This window comes from Heterodontus francisci, chromosome 6 (assembly GCF_036365525.1).
Source record: "Heterodontus francisci isolate sHetFra1 chromosome 6, sHetFra1.hap1, whole genome shotgun sequence".
Lineage (NCBI taxonomy): Eukaryota > Metazoa > Chordata > Chondrichthyes > Heterodontiformes > Heterodontidae > Heterodontus > Heterodontus francisci.
This window is the reverse complement of record NC_090376.1, coordinates 30,598,492-30,621,559: the sequence shown is the minus strand read 5'-3', so window position 1 is coordinate 30,621,559 and position 23,068 is coordinate 30,598,492. Positions and strand designations below refer to the sequence as shown.

The window sequence follows — 23,068 nt, the reverse complement described above, 5'->3', positions numbered from 1 at the left end:
ATGTTTTTCAACAACTTTGTAAAGAAAATACAACTCTGGCTGGTCTGTCATCCGTGAAGTGAAATACAATTTTGTATAGCTTTGGGTTGCTGTAATTTTTTCTTCCATTTGTGAATAGTTCCTCCTTTTTCTTGCGTTTAAATTACTGTCCAAAACTGGAAGATTTGTTTCCACAGGATGAGCCAAAATGTACTGCTAAGAGAGGAGAGAATGGGTGTTGTCTGTGGAGGGATACCAGATCTGGGCTGAATAGTAGAGATACAAAAATTAATGCTCTTGTGGATCAGGGAGCATTTATACAGAACGTTTGCTCAGGAGATAAAATGGGTGTTTGAACAAAAATATATTCCACGGAGAAAAAAAGACTCTGAGAAGGATGCACTATCCGTGGCTAACTAAGGAAGTTGAGGATTGTATCAAATTGAAAGAAAAGGCGTACAATGCTGCGAAGGTTTGTGGTAGAACAGAAAACATTGGAAACCAGCAAAGGATGGCTTAAAAGAAGAGGGAGCAATACAGTACGAAAGTAAACTAGCAAGAAATATAAAAACAGACAGTATAAGTTTCTACAAGTGTATATAAAAAGGAAAAAGAGTAGCTAAAGTAAGCATTGGTCCCTTAGAGATGAGACTGGGGTATTTATAATGGGAAACATGGAAATGGCAGAGACTTTGAACAAATATTTTGTATCTGTCGTCACAGTAGAAGACACAAAAAGCATCCCAAAAACAGTAGAAAATCAAGAGGCAAAGGGGAGGGTGGAACTTAAAACGATCATTATCACTAGAGAAAAAGTATGGGGACAACTAATGGGACTAAAGGCTGACAAGTCCCCTTAACCTGATGGCCTGCATCCTCGGATCTTAAAAGAAGTGGCTGCAGAGATAGTGGATGCATTGTTTGTAATCTTCCATAATTCCCTGCATTCTGGAAAGGTCCCAGCGGATTGGAAAACCACAAATGTAATGCCTCTTTCAAGAAAGGAGGAAGACAGAAAGCAAGCACCTGTAGGCGAGTTAGCTTAAAATCTGTCATTGGGAAAATGCTAGGATCCATTATCAAGAAAGTAGTAGCACAACATTTAGAAAATCATAACATAATCGAGTAGAGTCTATGGTTTTATGAAATGGAAATAGTGTTTGACAGTTTTAGTAGAGTTCTTTGAGGATGTAACAAGCACGGTGGATAAAGGGAAACCAGTAGGTGCAGTGTATTTTAAAGGCCTGCTACCCGACCCGAACCGAACCCGACAGGAACCGACGGTATGTGTAGGGGTTGGATCGGGCCCCTCTTCCGGGTCTGGCGGTCGGTTCGGACTGAGTCCGGGTCGGGCTCGGGTCAGGCCGAACACACACGGTAAGTGCTCTGCCGGTAAGTATTGAAATTAAAAAAACTTACCTGAGCTGGGAATCCGGGAAGAAACAGAGTCTGTGCAGTGAGCGAGTGACGTCACTATGACATCATCACACATGCGCTGCAGCTTCCTGGAGGTTCCGAGTCAGAAGGTAAGTAAAGGGATAGCCGGGTTGGGCTCGGGTCGGGTTGAGTTGGGGCCGGGCTCGGGTCGGATCGGGCTTGGGGCAAAATTGGACGGATTCGGGCCGGGTCGGGCTCAGGTCTGCTGTGGATGGTTCGGGTCGGGTTCTTTTTCCCGACCTGAGAAGGCCTTTAGTGTATTTGGATTTCCAGAAGGCATTTGATAAGGTGCAACATAAAAAGTTACGACACAAGGTAAATTCTCATGGTTTTGGGGGTAATATGTGGATAGTGGATTGGCTAAGTAACAGGAAACAGAGAGTCAGGATAAATGGGGCATTTTCAGGTCGTCAAACTGTGACTAGTGGAGTGCCACAGCGATCAGTGCTGAGGTCTTAACTATTTACGATCTATATCAGTGACTTGGCTGAAGGCACCGAGTGTATTGTAGCCAAATTTGCTGACGATACAAAGATAGGTAGGAAAGCAAGCTGTGAGGAGGCCACAAAGGGTGGAATTTTATTGTTGCCTTGGCGTTCCCGACGGCAGGACTGGAAGTTGTCGTATCTTCTGCTCCTGCCACAAATCCTGCTTCCCATGTGATTTTGTATTTAAATCAGCCATGTGGTGACGAACATGGGGCACACATGGGATCATGCCGCGGAGGCGGCCTTTCATTGGTGGAACCTGCTGTCACCAAGCACTATGATCACCATAGATATAAAACATTTTGTGTTTGCAGCCTCAAGGATCAGCAGACGTCCTTTCGTGTAAGTATCTTCAGACTAACTTAAATTGAAGCTTTTATTTAAATCAAAATGTTTTCCCCTTATTTTGTGAAAATCACCACCAACGTCATATCATTTATTTTCCCTACAGCCGAAGTGAATGACAATGGCAGCCAGCAGGCAGCGCTGCGCCCCACGGTTTAGCGATGCCTCCCTGCAGGTTCTCCTCCAGGCTGTCAGGAAAAGGAGGGAGATCCTCTTCCCTGCAGATGGAGTCCAAAGATTGTTCCGCCACACCAAAGCAGCCTGGATGGAGGTAGTGGAGGAGGTCTTGAACCGTGGGGTAACTCGTAGAACATGGGTGCAGTGCCACAAGCGAATCAATGACTTGCTCAGATCAGCGAGGGTAAGTGGTCTTGGCGAGGCTTCTCCATTGTTTTCTTCCATGGCCCTGTGTCTTTGAGGCAGAGGGGACGCAAGGAATGCAGTGAAATGTGTGAGCAGCCTTGGTGCTATTCATTAAATGATGAAGATTGGCATTGTTTATGCGATTGGATGTGTCGTGCGAAAGCCAATGCAGAATGAGTGATGTTGATGCAGCTATGCAATGGTTATGATGCATCATTTGCCATGTCGTTAAATCTGCACCATCTGCTGCAGGATGAATGAAGCCACAACCAATGTGAGTGTGCTAAAAGGGGAAGAGGGGTCGCTGGCATAAGGCTGCTGACCACGGCTGAGGAGGAGACGTCGGAGATCGCGAGAGAGGCGGGAGGCAGGGTGAGTGAAGATGGCGAGGCAGGAGCCACAAGGCGGAAGGATAAAGTGTCATCTCTGCTCTTGCAGCCATATGTAGAAACTGAAGGAAATTGTATGAACTCATGTGAAGCACATGCTTAAAGTGCCGCTGTTTGTGTCCCACTGCAGGTGCCCGCACTCTAGCAGAATGCACGTGGCCCAAGAATCCTCCTCTGGGGAGGAAGAAGAAGCCAATGCCCCAGAGGGTGCGCCATCACCTGCCTCTTCTTCCACCTCTGCCCGCGCAGATACATTCACATGGTCTGCCGGGGGGGTTTAAGATTAGAATCTAGGTCACAAGCTGGTGTTCACGACACAGACACGTCCCAGCAGCTGAGGGAGCATGAGCCAGCCAGGTCCCCTGACAATCAGAGGACTGCTGGGGACCAGGCTCCTGCTCAGCCCTACGCTCATGATGATCATGAGAAGTCTGCTGGATGTGCAGCAAAACCATGTGGAAAATATGTTGGAGATGCGTGAGGTCATGCGTGGCTTTCACATGCCATGAAGGAGTCCATGCAAGCCATGACGTCTGCCATGAGTGTATGGCTTCCTCAGTTGAGAGTTTGGCGAGCTCTTTGGCGAGTCTGGTTGAGCATTCGAGCCATATGCGATCTGACTTTCACTCCATCACTGTTGCTGTGGGCTCCATGTAGCAGAATCTAAGCGAGAGGGGGACGAAAAACCTGCACTTCCCTCCAGGTGCTCCTTCCCCTCTGGACACACCCAGGGTAAGCAGCATCTTGTCCTGCCCCCTACCCCCTGACATTGACCTCCTTACCTCCAGCAGCTGAGCACATGGGGATACTCAAGCACCACTGCTCCAGACCCCCAGTAGGGTGGAGCCGTCAAGGCCCCTTTCCTCCAGAGGATGCCCGCCATGGTCATCCACAGCAATGGGGCAGCACACTCAGCGGACTGCCTCCACCCAAATGTCGGGGTAGCACCTAGACGTAGTGGGAGAAAAAGGAAATTAAAACAGTTTTGATCACAAAGGTGTCACGGGTGCTGTACAAATTGTCATGACTCCAACGATGTATAAAACAGTTTTTATTTCATGCAATGTTTGATCCACTCTCAGTAATGTTTTGCTTGGCTACAGATGGATACAAAGAGGTTTTTTGGAGGCCTATGGCAGGACTCAATGATGCTTGCAAACCATCTCAGGAAATGTCCACTGTCCATAACTCATTGGAATATTAGAGCTTTCACTCTTCATTGATGGCTACTTTCCTATTAATGCTTAATAACTTTTTCCAATACTGTCATGCCTTACTTTAATTTTCTATGGTCATAGCTTAACTCTGCTTACAGTGGTGTGTAGTTGCATTCATTGTAGCCCATAGATGATTAGAATTAGAATTAGAACATTACAGCGCAGTACAGGCCCTTCGGCCCTCGATGTTGCACCGACCTGTGAAACCATCTGACCTACACTATTCCATTTTCATCCATATGCCTATCCAATGACCATTTAAATGCCCTTAAAGTTGGCGGGTCTACTACTGTTGCAGGCAGGGCGTTCCACGCCTCTACTACTCTCTGAGTAAAGAAACTACCTCTCACATCTGTCCTATATCTATCACCCCTCAAATTAAAGCTATGTCCCCTCGTGTTTGCCATCAACATCCGAGGAAAAAGACTCTCACTATCCACCCTATCTAACCCTCTGATTATCTTATATGTCTCTATTAAGTCACCTCTCCTCCTCCTTCTCTCCAACGAAAACAACCTCAAGTCCCTCAGCCTTCCCTCGTAAGACCTTCCCTCCATACCAGGCAACATCCCAGTAAATCTCCTCTGCACCCACATCCTTCCTATAATGCGGTGACCAGAACTGCACGCAATACTCCAGGTGCGGTCTCACCAGAGTTTTGTACAGCTGCAGCATGACCTCGTGGCTCCGAAACTCGATCCCCCTACTAATAAAAGCTAACACACCATATGCCTTCTTAACAGCCCTATTAACCTGGGTAGCAACCTTCAGGGATTTATGCACCTGGACACCAAGATCTCTCTGTTCATCTACACTACCAAGAATCTTCCCATTAGCCCAGTACTCTGCATTCCTGTTACTCCTTCCAAAGTGAATCACCTCGCACTTTTCTGCATTAAACTCCATTTGCCATCTCTCAGCCCAGCTCTGCAGCCTATCTATGTCCCTCTGAACCCTACAACATCCTTCGGCACTATCCACAACTCCACCGACCTTAGTGTCATCTGCAAATTTACTAACCCACCCTTCTACACCCTCTTCCAGGTCATTTATAAAAATGACAAACAGCAGTGGCCCCAAAACAGATCCTTGCGGTACACCACTAGTAACTAAACTCCAGGATGAACATTTGCCATCAACCACCACCCTCTGTCTTCTTTCAGCTAGCCAATTTCTGATCCAAAGCTCTAAATCACCTTCAACCCCATACTTCCGTATGTTCTGCAATAGCCTACCATGGGGAACCTTATCAAACGCCTTACTGAAATCCATATACACCACATCCACTGCTTTACCCTCATCCACCTGTTTGGTCACCTTCTCGAAAAACTCAATAAGGTTTGTGAGGCACGACCTACCCGTTACAAAACCGTGCTGACTATCGCTAATGAACTTACTCTTTTCAAGACGATTATAAATCCTGTCTCTTATAACCTTTTCCAACATTTTACCCACAACCGAAGTAAGGCTCACAGGTCTATAATTACCAGGGCTGTCTCTACTCCCCTTCTTGAACAAGGGGACAACATTTGCTATCCTCCAGTCTTCCGGCACTATTCCTGTCGACAATGATGACATAAAGATCAAGGACAAAGGCTCTGCAATCTCCTCCCTAGCTTCCCAGAGAATCCTAGGATAAATCCCATCTGGCCCAGGGGACTTATCTATTTTCACACTTTCCAAAATTGCTAACACCTCCTCCTTGTGAACCTCAATCCCATCTAGCCTAGTTGCCTGAATCTCAGTATTCTCCTCGACAACATTTTCTTTCTCTACTGTAAATACTGACGCAAAATATTCATTTAACACTTCCCCTACCTCCTCTGATTCCGCACACAACTTCCCACTACTATCCTTGATTGGCCCTAATCTAACTCTAGTCATTCTTTTATTCCTGATATACCTATAGAAAACCTTAGGGTTTTCCCTGATCCTATCCGCCAATGACTTCTCGTGTCCTCTCCTTGCTCTTCTTACCTCTCCCTTTAGATCCTTCCTGGCTAGCTTGTAACTCTCAAGCGCCCTAACTGAGCCTTCACGTCTCATCCTAACATCAGCCTTCTTCTTCCTCTTGACGAGCGCTTCAACTTCTTTAGTAAACCACGGCTCCCTCGCTCGACAACTTCCTCCCTGCCTCACAGGTACATACTCATCAAGGACACGCAGTAGCTGCTCCTTGAATAAGCTCCACATTTCGATTGTTCCCATCCCCTGCAGTTTCCTTCCCCATCCTACGCATCCTAAATCTTGCCTAATCGCATCATAATTTCCTTTCCCCCAGCTATAATTTTTGCCCTGCGGTATATACCTGTCCCTGCCCATCGCTAAGGTAAACCTAACCGAATTGTGATCACTATCACCAAAGTGCTCACCTACATCTAAATCTAACACCTGGCCGGGTTCATTACCCAGTACCAAATCCAATGTGGTATCGCCCCTGGTTGGCCTGTCTACATACTGTGTCAGAAAACCCTCCTGCACACACTGGACAAAAACTGACCCATCTAAAGTACTCGAACTATAGTATTTCCAGTCGATATTTGGAAAGTTAAAGTCCCCCATAACAACTACCCTGTTACTCTCGCCCCTGTCGAGAATCATCTTCGCTATCCTTTCCTCTACATCTCTGGAACTATTTGGAGGTCTATAAAAGACTCCCAACAGGGTGACCTCACCTCTCCTGTTTCTAACCTCAGCCCATACTACCTCAGTAGACGAGTCCTCAAATGTCCTTTCTGTCGCTGTAATACTCTCCTTGATTTCAAATGAAAATGCAACAACACTTCATTAAGATTGCAAAGATTTTTTTTAATTCATTCATGGGATGTGGGCGTCACTGGCTATGCCAGCATTTATTGCCCATCCCTAATTGCCCTCGAGAAGGTGGTGGTGAGCTGCCTTCTTGAACCGCTGCAGTCCATGTGGGGTAGGTATACCCACAGTGCTGTTAGGAAGGGAGTTCCAGGATTTTGACCCAGCGACAGTGAAGGAACGGCGATATAGTTCCAACTCAGGATGGTGTGTGACTTGGAGGGGAACTTGCAGGTGGTGATGTTCCCATGCATCTGCTGCACTTGTCCTTCTAGTTGGTAGAGGTCACGGGTTTGGAAGGTGCTGTCTAAGGAGCCTTGGTGCATTGCTGCCGTGCATCTTGTAGACGGTACCACTGCTGCCAATGTGCGTCGGTGGTGGAGGGAGTGAATGTTTGTGGATGGTGTGCCAATCAAGCGGGCTGCTTTGTTCCTGATGGTGTCGAGCTTCTTGAGTGTTGTTGGAGCTGCACCCATCCAGGCAAGTGGAGAGTATTCCATCACACTCCTGACTTGTGCCTTGTAGATGGTGGACAGGCTTCGGGGAGTCAGAAGGTGAGTTACTTACTGCAGGATTCCTAGCCTCTGACCTGCTCTTGTAGCCATGGTCATTTCCCGGCGGAGCAGCAGGAGAAGGTAGCGACTCTTCGTTGGGTGAGTGAAGGCATCAGGAGCTGTGTTTTAAAAGTAAGTACTTACTGTTTTACTTACTGTTTTCCTTGTCTTTGAGTTTCTTTTGGCGCCGGAGGAACCGGAAGCTGGTCGGCAGCGAGGACTCCTGGGTAGGTATTTTCCTTAAAGGTGCGGAGCTGAGTAAACCCGAGCCACTACACATGTAGTGTCTCCCACCCATCCTCCTCCTCTAACCTAATAATAAGACCCTTTTTACCCTCCTCCTCTAACCAAAAAGGACTGAGCAGGTAAGCTATTTACTGTTTTTGTTAATATCTATAGTTGTACTTAACTAAGGGGTAATTGAATAAAAGAAATGGCAGCCAGTGTAGTGTATTGCTCCTCCTGCAGAATGTTCGAGGTGAGGGGAACCTCCGGTGACCCTGCCGACTTCACCTGCTGGAAGTGCATCCGTCTCCAGCTCCTATCAGACCGTGTTAGGGAATTGGAGCTGGAGCTGGATGAACTGAGGATCATTCGGGAAGCTGAGGGGTTGATAGATAGAAGCTACACGGAGGTCGTTACTCCACAAATCAAAGGCAGCTGGGTAACAGTTAGAGGTGGGAAGAGGTCAGTGCAGGGATCTCCTGTGGTCGTTCCCCTCAACAACAAGTATACAGTTTTAGATACTGTTGGGGGGGACGGCCTATCGGGGGCAGGCTGCAGTGACCGGGCCTCTGGCACGGGGTCCTGCACTGTGGCTCAGAAGGGAAGGAGGGAGAATGGGAGAGCACTAGTCATCGGGGACTCGATGGTGAGGAGTACGGACAGGCGGTTCTGTGGGCGCAGGCGAGACGCACGGATGGTTTGTTGCCTCCCTGGTGCCAGGGTCCGTGATGTTTGTGATCGCGTCTTCAGGATCCTTAAAGGGGAGGGGGAGCAGCCAGAGGTCGTGGTGCACATTGGCACCAACGACGTAGGAAGGAAGGGTGGCACAGATGTTAGAAGTGAGTTTAGGGAGTTAGGCTGGAAGCTGAAAGCTCGGACGGACAGAGTTGTTATCTCTGGTTTGTTGCCGGCGCCACGTGATAGTGAGGCTAGGAATAGGGAGAGAGCACAGCTGAACACGTGGCTGCAGGAATGGTGTAGGAGGGAGGGCTTCCAGTTCTTGGATAATTGGACTGCATTCTGGGGAAGATGGGACCTGTTCAAACAGGACGGGCTGCATCTGAACCAGAGGGGCACCAATATCCTGGGAGGGAGGTTTGCTAGTACTGTTCGGGAGGGTTTAAACTAGTTTGGGAGGGGGATGGGAACCGGACTTGTAATCCAGGGACCAGTGGGTCCACTCAGAAAGACAAAGAGTGTAGTGAGGTATTGGGGAAGGTAGCACTGTCACAGAGGACAGATGGGCACGGAGAAGGGTTAAAGTGCGTATACTTCAACGCAAGAAGCATCAGGAATAAGGTGAGTGAATTGAAGGCGTGGATGGGCACTTGGGACTACGATGTTGTGGCCATCACTGAAACGTGGATAGGTGAGGGGGAGGAATGGTTTTTGGAGGTACCTGGTTATAGATGTTTTCATAAGATTAGGAATGGTGGTAAAAGAGGTGGGGGGGTGGCATAGTTAGTTAGAAATAGTGTAACAACTGCTGAAAGAATTTTCGAGGAGGATCTGCCGACTGAGGCACTGTGGGTTGAGGTCAGGAACAGGAAAGGAGCAGTCACCTTGATGGGAGTTTTCTATAGGCCCCCCAATAGCAGCAGGGAGGTGGAAGAGCAGATTGGGAAACAGATTTTGGAAAGGAGCAGAAGTCACAGGGTAGTAATTATGGGGGATTTCAACTTCCCAAATATTGATTGGCAACTCTTTAGATCGAATAGTTTGGATGGGGTAGTGTTTGTGCAGTATGTCCAGGAAGCTTTTCTGACTCAGTATGTAGACTGCCCGACCAGAGGGGAGGCAATATTGGATTTGGTACTAGGTAATGAACCAGGGCAAGTGATAGAGCTGTTGGTGGGCGAGCACTTTGGAGATAGTGATCACAATTCTGTAGCATTCACTGTGGTAATGGAGAGGGATAGGTATGTGCAACAGGGCAAGGTTTACAATTGGGGGAAGGGTAGATATGATGCTGTCAGGCAGGAACTGAGGAGCATAAGTTGGGAGCATATGCTGGCAGGGAAGGGCACGGTCGAAATGTGGAACTTTTTCAAGGAGCAGATAGTAGGGGCCATTGATAAGCATGTCCCTGTCAGACAGGGAAGGGATGGTCATGTGAGGGAACCGTGGTTGACAAGAGAGGTTGAGAGTCTTGTTAGGAAGAAGAAGGATGCGTATATAAAGTTGAGGAAAAAGGGCACAGGCATAGCTCTGGAGGGATACAAGATGGCCAGGAAGGATCTGAAGAAAGGGATTAGGAGAGCTAAGAGAGGGCATGAAAAATGCTTGGCGGGTAGGATAAAAGAAAACCCCAAGGCCTTTTACGCGTATGTCAGAAATATGAGGATGACCAGGGGGACCATAGGTCCGGTCAAGGACAATAGCGGGAGACTGTGTGTTGAGCCGGAAGAGATAAGTGAGGTTTTGAATGAGTACTTCTCTTCGGTATTTACGAATGAGAAGGGGTGTATTACTGAAGAGGACGGTGTGAAACAGACTGGTAAGCTCGAGGAAGTGCTCGTTAGGAGGGAAGATGTGTTGGGGTTTTTGAATAACTTGAAGATAGACAAGTCTCCCGGGCCTGACGGGGTATATCCAAGGATGTTATGGGAAGCAAGGGATGAAATTGCAGAGCCGCTGGCAATGATCTTTTCATCTTCTCTGCTGACGGGGGTGGTACCAGGTGATTGGAGGGTGGCAAATGTTGTGCCCCTGTTCAAGAAAGGGAATAGGAACAACCCTGGGAATTACAGGCCAGTTAGTCTTACTTCGGTGGTAGGCAAGTTGATGGAAAAGGTGCTGAGGGATAGGATTTCTGAGCATCTGGAAAGACACTGCTTGATTCGGGACAGTCAGCACGGTTTTGTGAGGGGTAGGTCTTGCCTCACAAGCCTGATTGAATTCTTTGAGCAGGTGACCAAGCAAGTGGATGAGGGTAAACCAGTGGATGTGGTGTACATGGATTTTAGTAAGGCATTTGATAAGGTCCCCCATGGTAGACTTATGGAGAAAGTCAGGAGGCATGGGATAGTGGGGAATGTGGCCAGTTGGATTAAGAATTGGCTAACTGATAGAAGGCAGAGAGTGGTCTTAGATGGTAAATACTCAGCCTGGAGCCCAGTTACCAGTGGCGTGCCGCAGGGATCAGTTCTGGGTCCTCTCCTGTTTGTGATTTTTATTAACGACTTGGATGAGGAAGTCGAAGGGTGGGTCAGTAAATTTGCAGATGATACAAAGGTTGGTGGAGTTGTGGATACCGAGGAGGGCTATTGTCGTCTGCAGGGGGACTTGGATAGGTTGCAGTGCTGGGCTGAAAAGTGGCAGATGGAGTTTAACCCTGAAAAGTGTGAGGTCGTCCATTTTGGAAGGACAAACATGAATGCAAAATACTGGGTTAACGGTAGGGTTCTTGGGCATGTGGAGGAGCAGAGAGACCTTGGGGTCTATGTGCATAGATCATTGAAAGTTGCAACTCAAGTGGATAGGGCTGTGAAGAAGGCATATGGGGTGTTAGCGTTCATTAGCAGAGGGATTGAATTTAAGAGCCGTGAGGTGATGATGCAGCTGTACAGGACCTTGGTAAGGCCTCATTTGGAGTACTGTGTGCAGTTCTGGTCGCCTCATTTTAGGAAGGATGTGGAAGCCTTGGAGAGGGTGCAGAGGAGATTTACCAGGATGTTGCCTGGAATGGAGAATAAGTCTTACGAGGAAAGGCTGAACATTCTAGGCCTCTTCTCATTAGAAAGGAGAAGGATGAGGGGTGACATGATAGAGGTTTATAAGATGATCAGGGGAATAGATAGGGTAGACAGTCAGAAACTTTTTCCCCGGGTGGAGCAAAGCGTTACAAGGGGTCATAAATTTAAGGTGAAGGGTGGGAGATATAAGGGGGATGTCAGGGGAAGGTTCTTTACCCAGAGAGTGGTCGAGGCATGGAATGCCTTGCCCGGGGAAGTTGTTGAGTCAGAAACTTTAGGGACTTTCAAAAGGCTTTTGGATAGGTATATGGATAAAGGAGAATGATGGGGTATAGATTAAATTGTCCTTGACAGAGGACAAAGGATCGGCACAACATTGTGGGCCGAAGGGCCTGTTCTGTGCTGTATGTTCTATGTTCTATGTTCTATTTATATGGCTACTCCAGTTCAGTTTCTGGTAAATGGTAGCCCCTAGGATGTTGATAGTGGGGGATTCAGCGATGGTAATGCCATTGAATGTCAAGGGAAGATGGTTAGATTCTCTCTTGTTGGAGATGATCATTGCCTGGCACTTGTGTGGCACAAATGTTACTTGCCACTTATCAGCCCAAGCCTGGATATTGTCCAGGTCTTGCTGCATTTCTACACGGACTGCTTCAGTATTTGAGGAGTCGCGAATGGTGCTGAACATTGTGCAATCATCAGCGAACATCCCCACTTCTGACCTTATGATTGAAGGAAGATCATTGATGAAGCAGCTGAAGATGTTTGGGCCTAGGACACTACCCTGAGGAACTCCTGGAGTGATGGCCTGGAGCTCAGATGATTGACCTCCAACAACCACAGCCATCTTCCTTTGTGCTAGGTATGACTCCAACCAATGGAGAGTTTTCTCCCTGATTCCCATTGACTCCAGTTTTGCTAGGGCTCCTTGATGCCATACTCGGTCAAATGCTGCCTTGATGTCAAGGGCAGTCACTCTCACTTCACCTGTTGAGTTCAGCCCTTTTGTCCATGTTTGAACCAATGCTGTAATGAGGTCAGGAGCTGAGTGGCCCAGACGGAACCCAAACTGAGCATCACTGAGTAGGTTATTGCTAAGCAAGTGCTGCTTGATGGCACTGTTGATGACACCTTCCATCACTTTACTGATGATTGAGAGTAGACTGATGGGGCAGTAATTGGCCGGGTTGGACTTGTCCTGCTTTTTGTGTACAGGACATACCTGAGCAATTTTCCACATTGCCAGGTAGATGCCAGTGTTGTAGCTATACTGGAACAGCTTGGCTAGGGGTGCGGCAAGATCTGGAGCACAGGTCTTCAGTACTATTGCCGGAATATTGATAAAAAAGATAAACAACACCTCAGGCAAAAGGGAATTTCTCCTCCCAACGCTCCTTGATGATGTGGCCTATTATTGGCTGAAACATGCATAGGTTCTCCCTGACGTCCCTTGTATGTTTCTCCATGGCCCTCATATCGATGACAGCATCGTTGTCATTATTGTTCTCCTCCTCACACTCTTCATAGTCATCCTCATCTGAGGAGGACTGGTCTTCCTCCTGTTCCTCCGCCTGTAGAATTTTGCCACATCTAATTGCAAGGTTGTGCAAGGCACAGCAGACAACAATTATTCGTGACACTCTCTTTGGTGCGCACTGAAGAGCCCCTCCAGACCTGTCAATGCAGCGGAATCGCATTTTCAGCATGTCAATGGTGTGTTCAGTGATGGCTCTGGTGGAAGCGTGAACAACATTGTACCTCTTCAGCAGCACTTTGGGGATGACTTACTGGTGCCATCAACTGTGTACAAAGGGGGTAACCCTTGTCACCCAGGATCCATCAGTACATTTCAGCCAGTTCATTGAAAACTACTGACATCTATGAGTTCCTCAAAATGTAGGAGTCATGACGGCTCCCTGGGAAACGTGCACAAATATGCATGATTCTTCTATGTGATTGCAAACCAGCTGTATGTTTAAAGAGTGGAAGCCTTTGTGATTGACAGGCAGGCTGGTCCCAGGGAGCTCTAATGGCCACGAGTACAGTCAATCACCCCTTGCACTCGAGGGAACCCAGCGATGGTGGGAAGAGACTGCAGACCTTGCTGCCTGGCTGTTCTTGTCTACAGATAAGTAGATTAAATCATTGGCACATCGAAAAAGGGCACTGATCACCTCTTTGCACCTGTAGGTTGCAGACTGTGACATGCCACATATGTCACCCTTGGATCCCTGGAAGGAGCTGCTGGGGAAAAGAATTAATTGCAGCAGTCACCTTGAGGGCAACTGGCATTGGATTCCCACTGAAGCTGAGCTTCAGGCTGCAGGTCATGCTGCAGGATCCTACAAATTTCTGTGACTATTTCATGTGACATCCTTAGGCATCTCTGGCATTGCCTCTCTTGATATTTGAAGGTAATTTGTCCTTGTCCTGAAGATGCGATGATGTGTCAGTGCCTGTCTTCGATAAGGCCGTTCCTGAATGTTAACATTCGGGGCATCCTTTCCTTCCTGTTCTGCCTGTTGCTGGTACTCGGGCATCATCAGTTGAGGGAAAAAAGCCCTCCTTAGTCTCTCTCTTTGCTCTACTTCCCATGGTACTAGACAAAGTGGGTGTATGAGATCCCTGTCGCTGTGGCTTTTCTAAACAATAAATAAGCAGAGTGTGGCAATTTAGCCCTCTGTTGCTAGTGAGCTGAAACATGAAGGCAATGAAGAGCTCCCTTACATCTGCCTTCAAATAGCAGCCAGGTAGAAGACACACCCACTGTCATTTGCCTCCTCCCACTCTCCATAAGTGTCCACGTGGTTTCCATTATTGTTGGAGAAAATGGTGCGTGTGGAATTCAGGTCAAGTTTCCCCACCTTCCAACCTCCTCCTGCAACCATCCAGCTTGAACCCATCACCTTTGACCCCCCCCCCCGCAATGTTACCATTACCCTTCCCTCCATTATCATTGAGCGTCCCCCCATTACTGTGCACAGTGTAATCATCAATGTATTCATGCTATCCCTCCCCCTGTTCCTACTCTCATTACTATGGACATGCCGTCTCTTACCCTTGAACCTCCTCGCATCAAACTGATCATTGTTGCCAAGTCCCGTTCCCCTTCATATGAAGCTGTTGAAGTTTTGTTCTCCCCGCCCCCCTCCACAGAATCCATTTGCCCCGATTGACTGTGACTGTTCCCTCTGCTAGCCAGTACCCTCAATTTCCCCCATAGCTCCCCAACATCGACAGCATTCATCCCTCCCTTTCGGCCCTTGCCAAATATCTTCACACACTACTATCTAATCCACCCACCACCCCCGCAGCCGACAAAATGCATCTTCAACATCAATGTCAATCGTTCAACACTCTGGACGCTCCGCTCCATCCTGCCCTGATCCTCGATGCACCCGATCAACCCCACCTTTTCCTTCCTGACTACCCTGCCCTGCTCCTGGATGTTCACTCGACTGATTCCTGGGATGAGAGGCTTATCTTACGAAGAAAGGTTGGACAGGTTGGGTCTGTGTCCATTGAAGTTTAGAAGGATGAGAGGTGATCTTAATGAAACATATAAGATCCTGAGGGGACTTGACAGGGTGGATGCTGAAAGGATGCTTCCCGTTGTGGGAGAGACTAGTACTAGGGGTCACAGTTTAAAAATAAGGGGTCTCCCATTTAAGATGGAGATGAGGAATATTTTTTCTCTGAGGGTTGTTAGTCTGTGGAACTCTTTTCCCCGGAAAGCGGTGGAGGCAGGGTCATTGAATATTTTTAGGGCAGAGGTAGATAAATTCTTGACCAACAAGGGAGTCAGAGGGTATTGGGGGTAGGTGGGAAAGTGGAGTTGCAGCCCCAATCAGATCAGCCATGATCTTATAAAATGGCAGAGCAGGCTCGAAAGGGCCGAGTGGCCTACCACCGCTCCTAATTTGTATGTTCATATGATGCACCCGATCAACCCCGCCCTTCCCTCCCCGACTACCTTACCCTGCTCCTCCACGTAGCTCTCACCCATGCCATCGCTGCCATTCCCTGAGATGATTCACCCTTGCTGGTGCCAAGCCTGGAGGCAAACATCCATTCCAATGCTGGTGTTAAGTTTAGCAGCTGAGTGAGAGAGAATAGCATAGTCCTGAGACTCAACTACACAAATCCAACTGTTGCATGCCACGTTGAAATATTCGTAAACCAGGTGGCATGAGAATATTGCTCGCCGTAACTTAATCTGGCAGGTAGCATGACATCGTAACTATGCGTGGGGTAATGAGTATTCATGTTATTTAAATGAATGCAAAGCTGCAGTCTGCCATTGCGCTGGGCGAGCCCCAGAACGCTGCAAACCCGCTGCCGACTTAATTCCTGTAAAATACCCCGCCATTGGGAATCCGAAAAAACATCTCCTGCCTAATTATATCACGCTGCACGCCACCAAATCCGTTGCACGTACTGCACAAAATTCCACCCCAAAGAGTCTGCAAAGGGATATAGATAGGTTAAGTGATTGGGCAATAATTTGGAAAATGGAGTATAATGTGGGAAAATGTGAGGATCTCTACTTTCGTGGGAAGAATAGAAAAGCAGAATATTATTTAAATGGAGAGCGACTGCAGAATGCTGCACTACAGAGGGATCTGGGTGTCCTTGTACATGAATCACAAAAAATTAGCATGCAGGTACAGCAAGTAATTAGGAAGGCAAATGGAATGTTGGGCTTTATTGCAAGGGGGATGGAGTATAAAAGTAGGGAAGTCTTGCTACAACTGTACAGGGTATCGGTGAGTCTGCACCTAGAGTACTGCGTACAGTTTTGGTCTCCTTACTTAAGGAGGGATATACTTGCATTGGAAGCAGTTCAGAGAAGGTTCACTGGGCTGATGCCTGGGATGAAGGGGTTGTCTTATTTGGAAAGGTTGAGCAGGTTGGGCCTATACTGATTGGAGGTTAGAAGAATGAGAGGTGATCTTATTGAAACATATAAGATTCTGAGGGGGCTTGACAGGGTTGATGCTGAGAGGATGTTTCCCCTCATGGAGGAATCTAGAGCTAGGGGTCACAGTTTCAGAATAAGGAGTTTCCCTTTTAAGACAGAGATGTGGAAGAATTTCTTCTGAGTGCCGTTAACCTTTGGAATTCTCTTCCCTAGATTGCAATGGAGGCTGGGTCATTGAATATATTCAAGGCTGAGTTAGACAGATATTTGATTGACAAGGGTGTCAAGGGTTATGGGGGGCCGGCAGGAAAGTGGAGTTAAGGCCAATCAGATCAGCCATGATAATGAATGGTGGAGCAGGCTGGAGGGGTGTAATGGCCTCCTCTTGCTCCTATTTCTTATGTTTATATGCTCTTATGAATTCATGGAAGGCTGGATTATACATGGTCTTTGGAAGGAATGGATTTGATGGACTGAATGGCTATTTTTTTTGTTCCACATTCTCTTCTGTTTGCAATTTGAAGTTTCTACTAAATACTGTCATATGCCTCTTTATTGCCTGAAAATGGGCAACTGGCAGTTGAAAATCAGGTGTGGGGGTGCAGGCAATCACCTCAGCCTCCCAGTGACACCAAAGGCCCGCTTGATGACATTTTTAAGCATTCCTGTAAATGAGTGAGCAGCATGCACAATGGTTTCCAGCAAGATTAAATATGCAAATTGGGGACTTGCACTGGTTGTTGGACCCTATTTGCAATATTCCGATAAAATGGTTGTTGCAGGTACTGTGCATGCTCCAGCTATTTATACCAAGCTTCGAACAGCCTAATCTGTCGCCCTTAAATGGACTGCTCAAGAAAAGGCCCAAAAATTACATGAGAATTTTTGTGGGGCCAAGAGGAGGACAAATGCCTCATTCACTGCTGGAACTCATGCCTCTGAGTCAGAGGGTTGTGGGTTCAAGTCCCACTCCAGAGACTTGTGCTCATAATCCAGGCAGTACAGTACTGAGGGAGTGTTGGAGGTGCCATTTTTGGATGAGACTTTAAACCAAGGACCTCAGCTGGATATAAAAGATCTCATGGGACCTGATGGAAGTGAAGAAAATGAAAGAATATGGCAAATGAATTAGAAGCAAATACATTTCTACATTTTTTTCAATGTTAGTACAAAATTGACTCCCATCATGTATGGTGTATATTTTTGCAGCTAGCCATCCTGTTCTGATGTGATAGGAAGTAGAGGGGTTAGCACATCAACCTGCGGAGACTTTCTGTATCTCAGGCTAACCTTCTCCACAAGTGGAGTGGTAAAAACATGAAGTGAGAACATGAAATTATGGCTGGAATGTTACGTTGGGTGGGAGGCCCCGCCCACCAGCCAAGAAGTCGGGGTGAGCCCATCTTCGCCGAGTCTGGGGAGCCATGCCAGGACTTTACACTGAGAGTGGTGGCCACTGCCGGGACTGCACCCAGCTTCAGCAGCAAGAAGGACGCCAGCCCAGGAAACACGATAAGTGTCTGTCTCCGGCGAGGTCCCAATCAGCCGGGACCTGGTGAGACAAGGGGGGTTTGGTTGGTGGAGGAGTGTTGTCTAGTGGGGGAGGTTGGGCCATAAGGGGCCCCTCTGTGGGGCACAGGGTGTCCAATCAGGAGGGCCCCCAGCCCGCAAGGAGACCGCCAGGTTTTATTTGGCGGCCTCCTGGGGGAACTCGGTAAAATACCAGCGGCGATGGGTGGAGGCCCTTAAGTAGCAGTTAATTGGCCACTTAAGGGCTTTGATTGGCCAGGGGCGGGCGGGCAGTTTCTCACCCCCTCCCCACGTAAAATTGCAGCACCTCCCACTCAATTGTACTACCACCCCGCTCCTGCGGGGGAATGGTGGGGGGGGCATAAAATTACAACCTATGAATATAGTTGGCTGTTCTCACAGATGGTGATGTGAGGACCATTGGGGGGGGGGGGGGCGGTGGGCGGGGAATGGTGTTAAGGCACAGCAGATGTTAATATAAATGCTAAAAGTTATCAACCAAATAATGGAAACGATTTAGTGTTTCTGGATATGTGACAAGGTTCCTTTTATCTCGGGATATTAGAATTTACTTTGTGCAAAATGATAACTGTGTTTGTTAGCCTATCAGATTGTACAGATCATGCTTCCTCACTTACATTCCTAATGGTTAGAATAAAAAGTAAGTGTTTCTGACAGTATTGTGAAGGGCACGTGACTGGTTTTGTTTCTCCTTGCTAGCTTTTTAATAGGCAAGTGCAATGCTTTTAAGAAGACTTTTTTAAAACAACAAATAAAAGCTTGCCATATTGCTGGCTGCCTACAAAGGTTTTCTATTTGTCACATGTATTTTAATTGAGTGAAACTATTCTAGTTTATTTCTGCCTTTATATTTATAAAATATAGAAACAGGCTCTGAAAACGAAGGTTTTGGTGCTGTTAAAAGCCATAAGCAAGTGCCCTATACAGTGAGAATACAATATTGATCTTATTGAAACATATAGAATTCTTAAGGGGCTTGACAAGGTAGATGCTGGGAGGATGTTCCTCCTGGCTGGAGAGTCTAGATCACAGTCTCAGAATAAGGGGTTGGTCATTTAGGACTGACAGAAGGAGAATTTTTTTCACTCAGAAGGTTGTGAATTTTTAGAATCCTCTACCCCCCCAGAGAGCTGTGGATGCTCATCCGTTGAATATGTTCACAACAAAGATTGATGGATTTTTCAATACTAAGGGAATCTAGGGATATGGGGATAATGCAGGAAGCTGGAGTTGAGGTAGAAGATCAGCCAGGATCTTAATGAATGGCAGAGCAGGGCTGAAGGGCCAAAACAGGCCTATTCCTGTTCCAATTTCTTATGTTCTTATGACCTTGTATTAATACTGTTTTGCTATACTAATTACACAGGTCACCCTCCTACTGTATGATTCTGCAAAAATGAGGCAACTTCTTTCCAAGTCTGTCATGATTGGCGATGATGATGATGATGAATATCCCTGGCGACAAAATCTGCACAGATATTACATCCATGTCACGCTCAGTCTGTTCCTCTTTGTGTGGTTTATTTTGGGAAACTACTGGGTATTCTCTGCTTATTTGCCCAATTTCATTCCGCCTTTTCACCAGCCTCAGGATTACTGTGATAAAACGGTGTACATATTCTCAGTTGTTGTTCTTGTCATAAGTCATACAGTTTTAGGCCTTTTGGTACTGTGCAGTTGCTGCTTATTCTCTTTCTCAAAGCAAAGTGATGATTCAGAAGAAGAGTGAAAATCTGGCTGAAAACTAGACACATGAAAATACGAATAAAACAGAAATTCCCGATTGAAATGCACAGTTTCAAGAAGTCAGTGGTTCGGCTATTCCAGTTATTTTCAGGTCTGGTTATAAGTAACTGTCTTCTCTGCTGTGCCCTGTTACATAGATTCTACTGTCTACATGTACATCTAAATGAAAATATCGGGCTAAATTTGAGGCATGTGCAGCCCTAAAACAAGCATCTTTGTGCATTTTTTTCATATTTGTTTGAGGTTTCTCACTGCTTGCACTTGCATGCTATTTTGATATTTGATATCTTCAGTGATAGCTTAAATGATTTGGCTCAAACTGAGTCAAGGCACATGGGGGACTGAGATAAAAGTGCATCATTTCAATTTTTCGAGAAATATATGAGGACATAGGTTCTGGCAAGAGGAGCATACATTAAGCTCACAAGTTAGTAATTCAAGGCACTTATGGCTTCTGGTGCACCCCTCTACTGGTGGCCGTGCCTTCAACCATCTAGACCCAATGCTCTGAATTCCCTCTTGAAACCTCTCCACCTCCATCTTTCTTCTCTAAGACCCTCTTTAAAACTCAGATCTTGGTCCAAGCTTTTATTCACTCTGTTAATATCTCTTTCTTGGGCTCAGAGTTCATTTTCATCTGCTTGTTTCTTTGAAGCACCTTGGGACATTTGTTCATCTTAAAGATACTATATAAATGAAAGTGTTTGCAGTTACCTGCGATACCTCCACAAGTAGCTGCACTAGGCCACCAGAACTTGTTGCACTAAATACAAGATAATGTATTAGAAATAAATAATTTTGGGAGACTTCCAAATTACAGAATGGTTTTAACATCGCATGCCACTGGGAACATGCAACTGGTTCCTATTACTTTGCTAAACAGGTACTGCTTCAACAGTTAATCAGGTTTGTGTATGAATGACATGGCTGGCAATATGATTACAGAGTCAGGCCATTCATTGTATATAAAAAAACAAGAAATGCTGGAAATACTCAGCAGGTCTGGCAGCATCTGTGGAGAGAGAAGCAGAGTTAACGTTTCAGGTCAGTGACCCTTCTTCAGGCCATTCATTGTATCTGGGCTGAGGACTATGTTGAGTGGCTAACATGAGAGCCATGTTTTCAGTGTGAACTGTTCTCACCTGAGCCTACCCAGAAAAAAACTGCCCCTTTAAAACATATTTTTAATACTTATGAAGTGTACAACTCTATAGTGTAAGTGCAGTAAAGAGGCCAAAAATAAAATAACATAAAAAATCTTTTGTCCCCAGGCCAGTGGGACACAGTTGCTTGTTGCATCACTCTGTTAACTTAAATAAATTAAAGAAAATATGTATTATCCCCATTATCTTGAAGGGGCCTATAATATCAAGTAACTAAACTTAAGGATGATGAATACTGAAAAAGTAAAGGAACCATTTTATTTGATTTGCCTGATATAGATTGGATTTGAAGTCACTTGCCTTTGTACATTCATTCTCTTCGATTTCGCAAATGTAAATCTGCCATTTTTGATGAAGTAACGGAAAGGGTTGATGGGTGTACAGTTGATGTGTACCTGGACTTTCAAAATACGTTTAACAAAATACTACATAATGGAGTTGTTAGCAAAATTGAAGGCCATGGTATTAAAGGGGCGGTGGCTGTGTGGATATGTAATTGGCGAAGGGATAGAAAGCAGAGAGTAGGGTTAAACCGTTGTTTTTCAGATTAAAAGGGAGTGTGCAGTGGAATTCCCTAGGTTCATTGTGGGACGACTAATATTTTTGATATATATTAATGTCATGGACCTGAGTATATTGGGTCTAAATTTAAAGCTTGCAGGTGACACAAAGCTGGGAAATGTAGTAAACAATAAGGAGGATTGTAACAGAATCCCAGAGGACAAAGATGGGTGAACTGGGCAGACATGTGGCAGATGAAATTTAATGCAGAGGAGTGTGAAGTAATTAATTTTGGTGGGAAGAATGAGGAATGGCAATCTAAATTAAAGGGTACAATTTTAAAGGGGGGAGCAGGAACAGAGCGAATTGAAGATATATATACACAAGCCAAGTTGAGAAGGCTGCTAAAAAAGGCATATGAAATTCTTGGCTTTATAAATAGAGGCATAGAGTACAAAAACAAGCAAGTTATGTTAAACTGTTATAAAACATAGAGTAGTCCCTGGCTGGAGTACTGTGGTCAATTCTAGGCACCATACTTTTAGACAGGTGTCAAGGCATTAGACAGGGTGCAGTGAAGATTTGCTAGAATGGTACCAGAGATGAAAGGCTTCAGTTACATGGAGAGACTAGAGAAACTAGGGTTCTTCTTTTTAGAGCAGGTTTAATGTTAAGGGGAGATTTGATACAGATGCTTAAAATCATGAAGGGTTTTGATAGAGTAAATAAGGAGAAACTGTTCCCAGTGGCAGAAGGGTCAGTAATAGAGAACATAAATCTAAGGTAAGTGCCTGAAGACCCAGAAGTGACAAAAGGAAAAAAGAATTATGTCACAAGTTATGATCTGGAATGCACTGCCTAAAGGGTGGTGGAAGCAGATTCAATAATAACTTCCAAAAGGAAATTGGAGACATACTTGAAGGAGGAGAATTTGCAGTGCTAAGGGGAAACAGCAGGTAAGTCTGACGAATTAGTTAGATCTTTCAAAAAGTCGGCATAGGCACGGTGGCGCAAATGGCCTCTTGTACTCTATCATTCTCTGATTCTACATTTGAGGGCAAACAAACCAAGTTCATGCAATCTGTCCTCCATAATTTAACCCTCTAAGCAACAGTGCCATTCTGGTCAACATGAAACTTCTTTGTTAAAGATAATAAACCCTTTTTACTATGAATACAGGTTAAAGGCCAAAGAACCATTAGATGAGGGATGGGTAGTTAGATTAACTGGTCATGATCTCATTTACAATTTGTGGGACCTTGCTATGTGCAGTAGTCACCTACATATCAACAACCACTGTACTTCGAGTTATTCATTGTAAGTCAAGTATTTTGGGTTGTCCTAAGGGTGTGATAAATTCAATTTTTTTCTTAATGCATATTAATGTGACAAATTGCTACAATAATTTTCTGCACTCTGCTACTGCTCCCTTTTCTGGTCCCTGCCTTCCTGCTTGTCAACGCCAACACTTGCTACTAACCTTGGTCTCAGCACCTCCCCTTCACCACCAGATGTTAAATACGATTTAATGAAAAAAATAATTTAAAATATACTTTTCATCATTGGATTCTTTGTCTTTATAGAAGTATGCAAAGGCAACGAGATATCTTTGTATCAAAGACAATATACATGACACCAACTGCCATAGTGAATTCTGACATGGATTGGTTTGCGGGTGCC

The 23,068-nt window shown here is 45.9% G+C and overlaps 1 protein-coding gene across 2 annotated transcripts in view; it reads left to right on the top strand.

Moving 5' to 3' along the window:
- The window catches only part of LOC137370934 (transmembrane protein 272-like), a 32,195-nt gene extending 12,488 nt beyond the window's left edge, over positions 1–19,707 (top strand). For both annotated transcript variants that reach the window (XM_068032806.1, XM_068032805.1), the window contains one exon: positions 19,345–19,707. In XM_068032806.1, coding sequence (XP_067888907.1) covers positions 19,345–19,707 — 363 coding nt within the window. The remainder of the gene's footprint in view (positions 1–19,344) is intronic.
- The last annotated feature ends 3,361 nt before the right edge of the window (positions 19,708–23,068 follow it).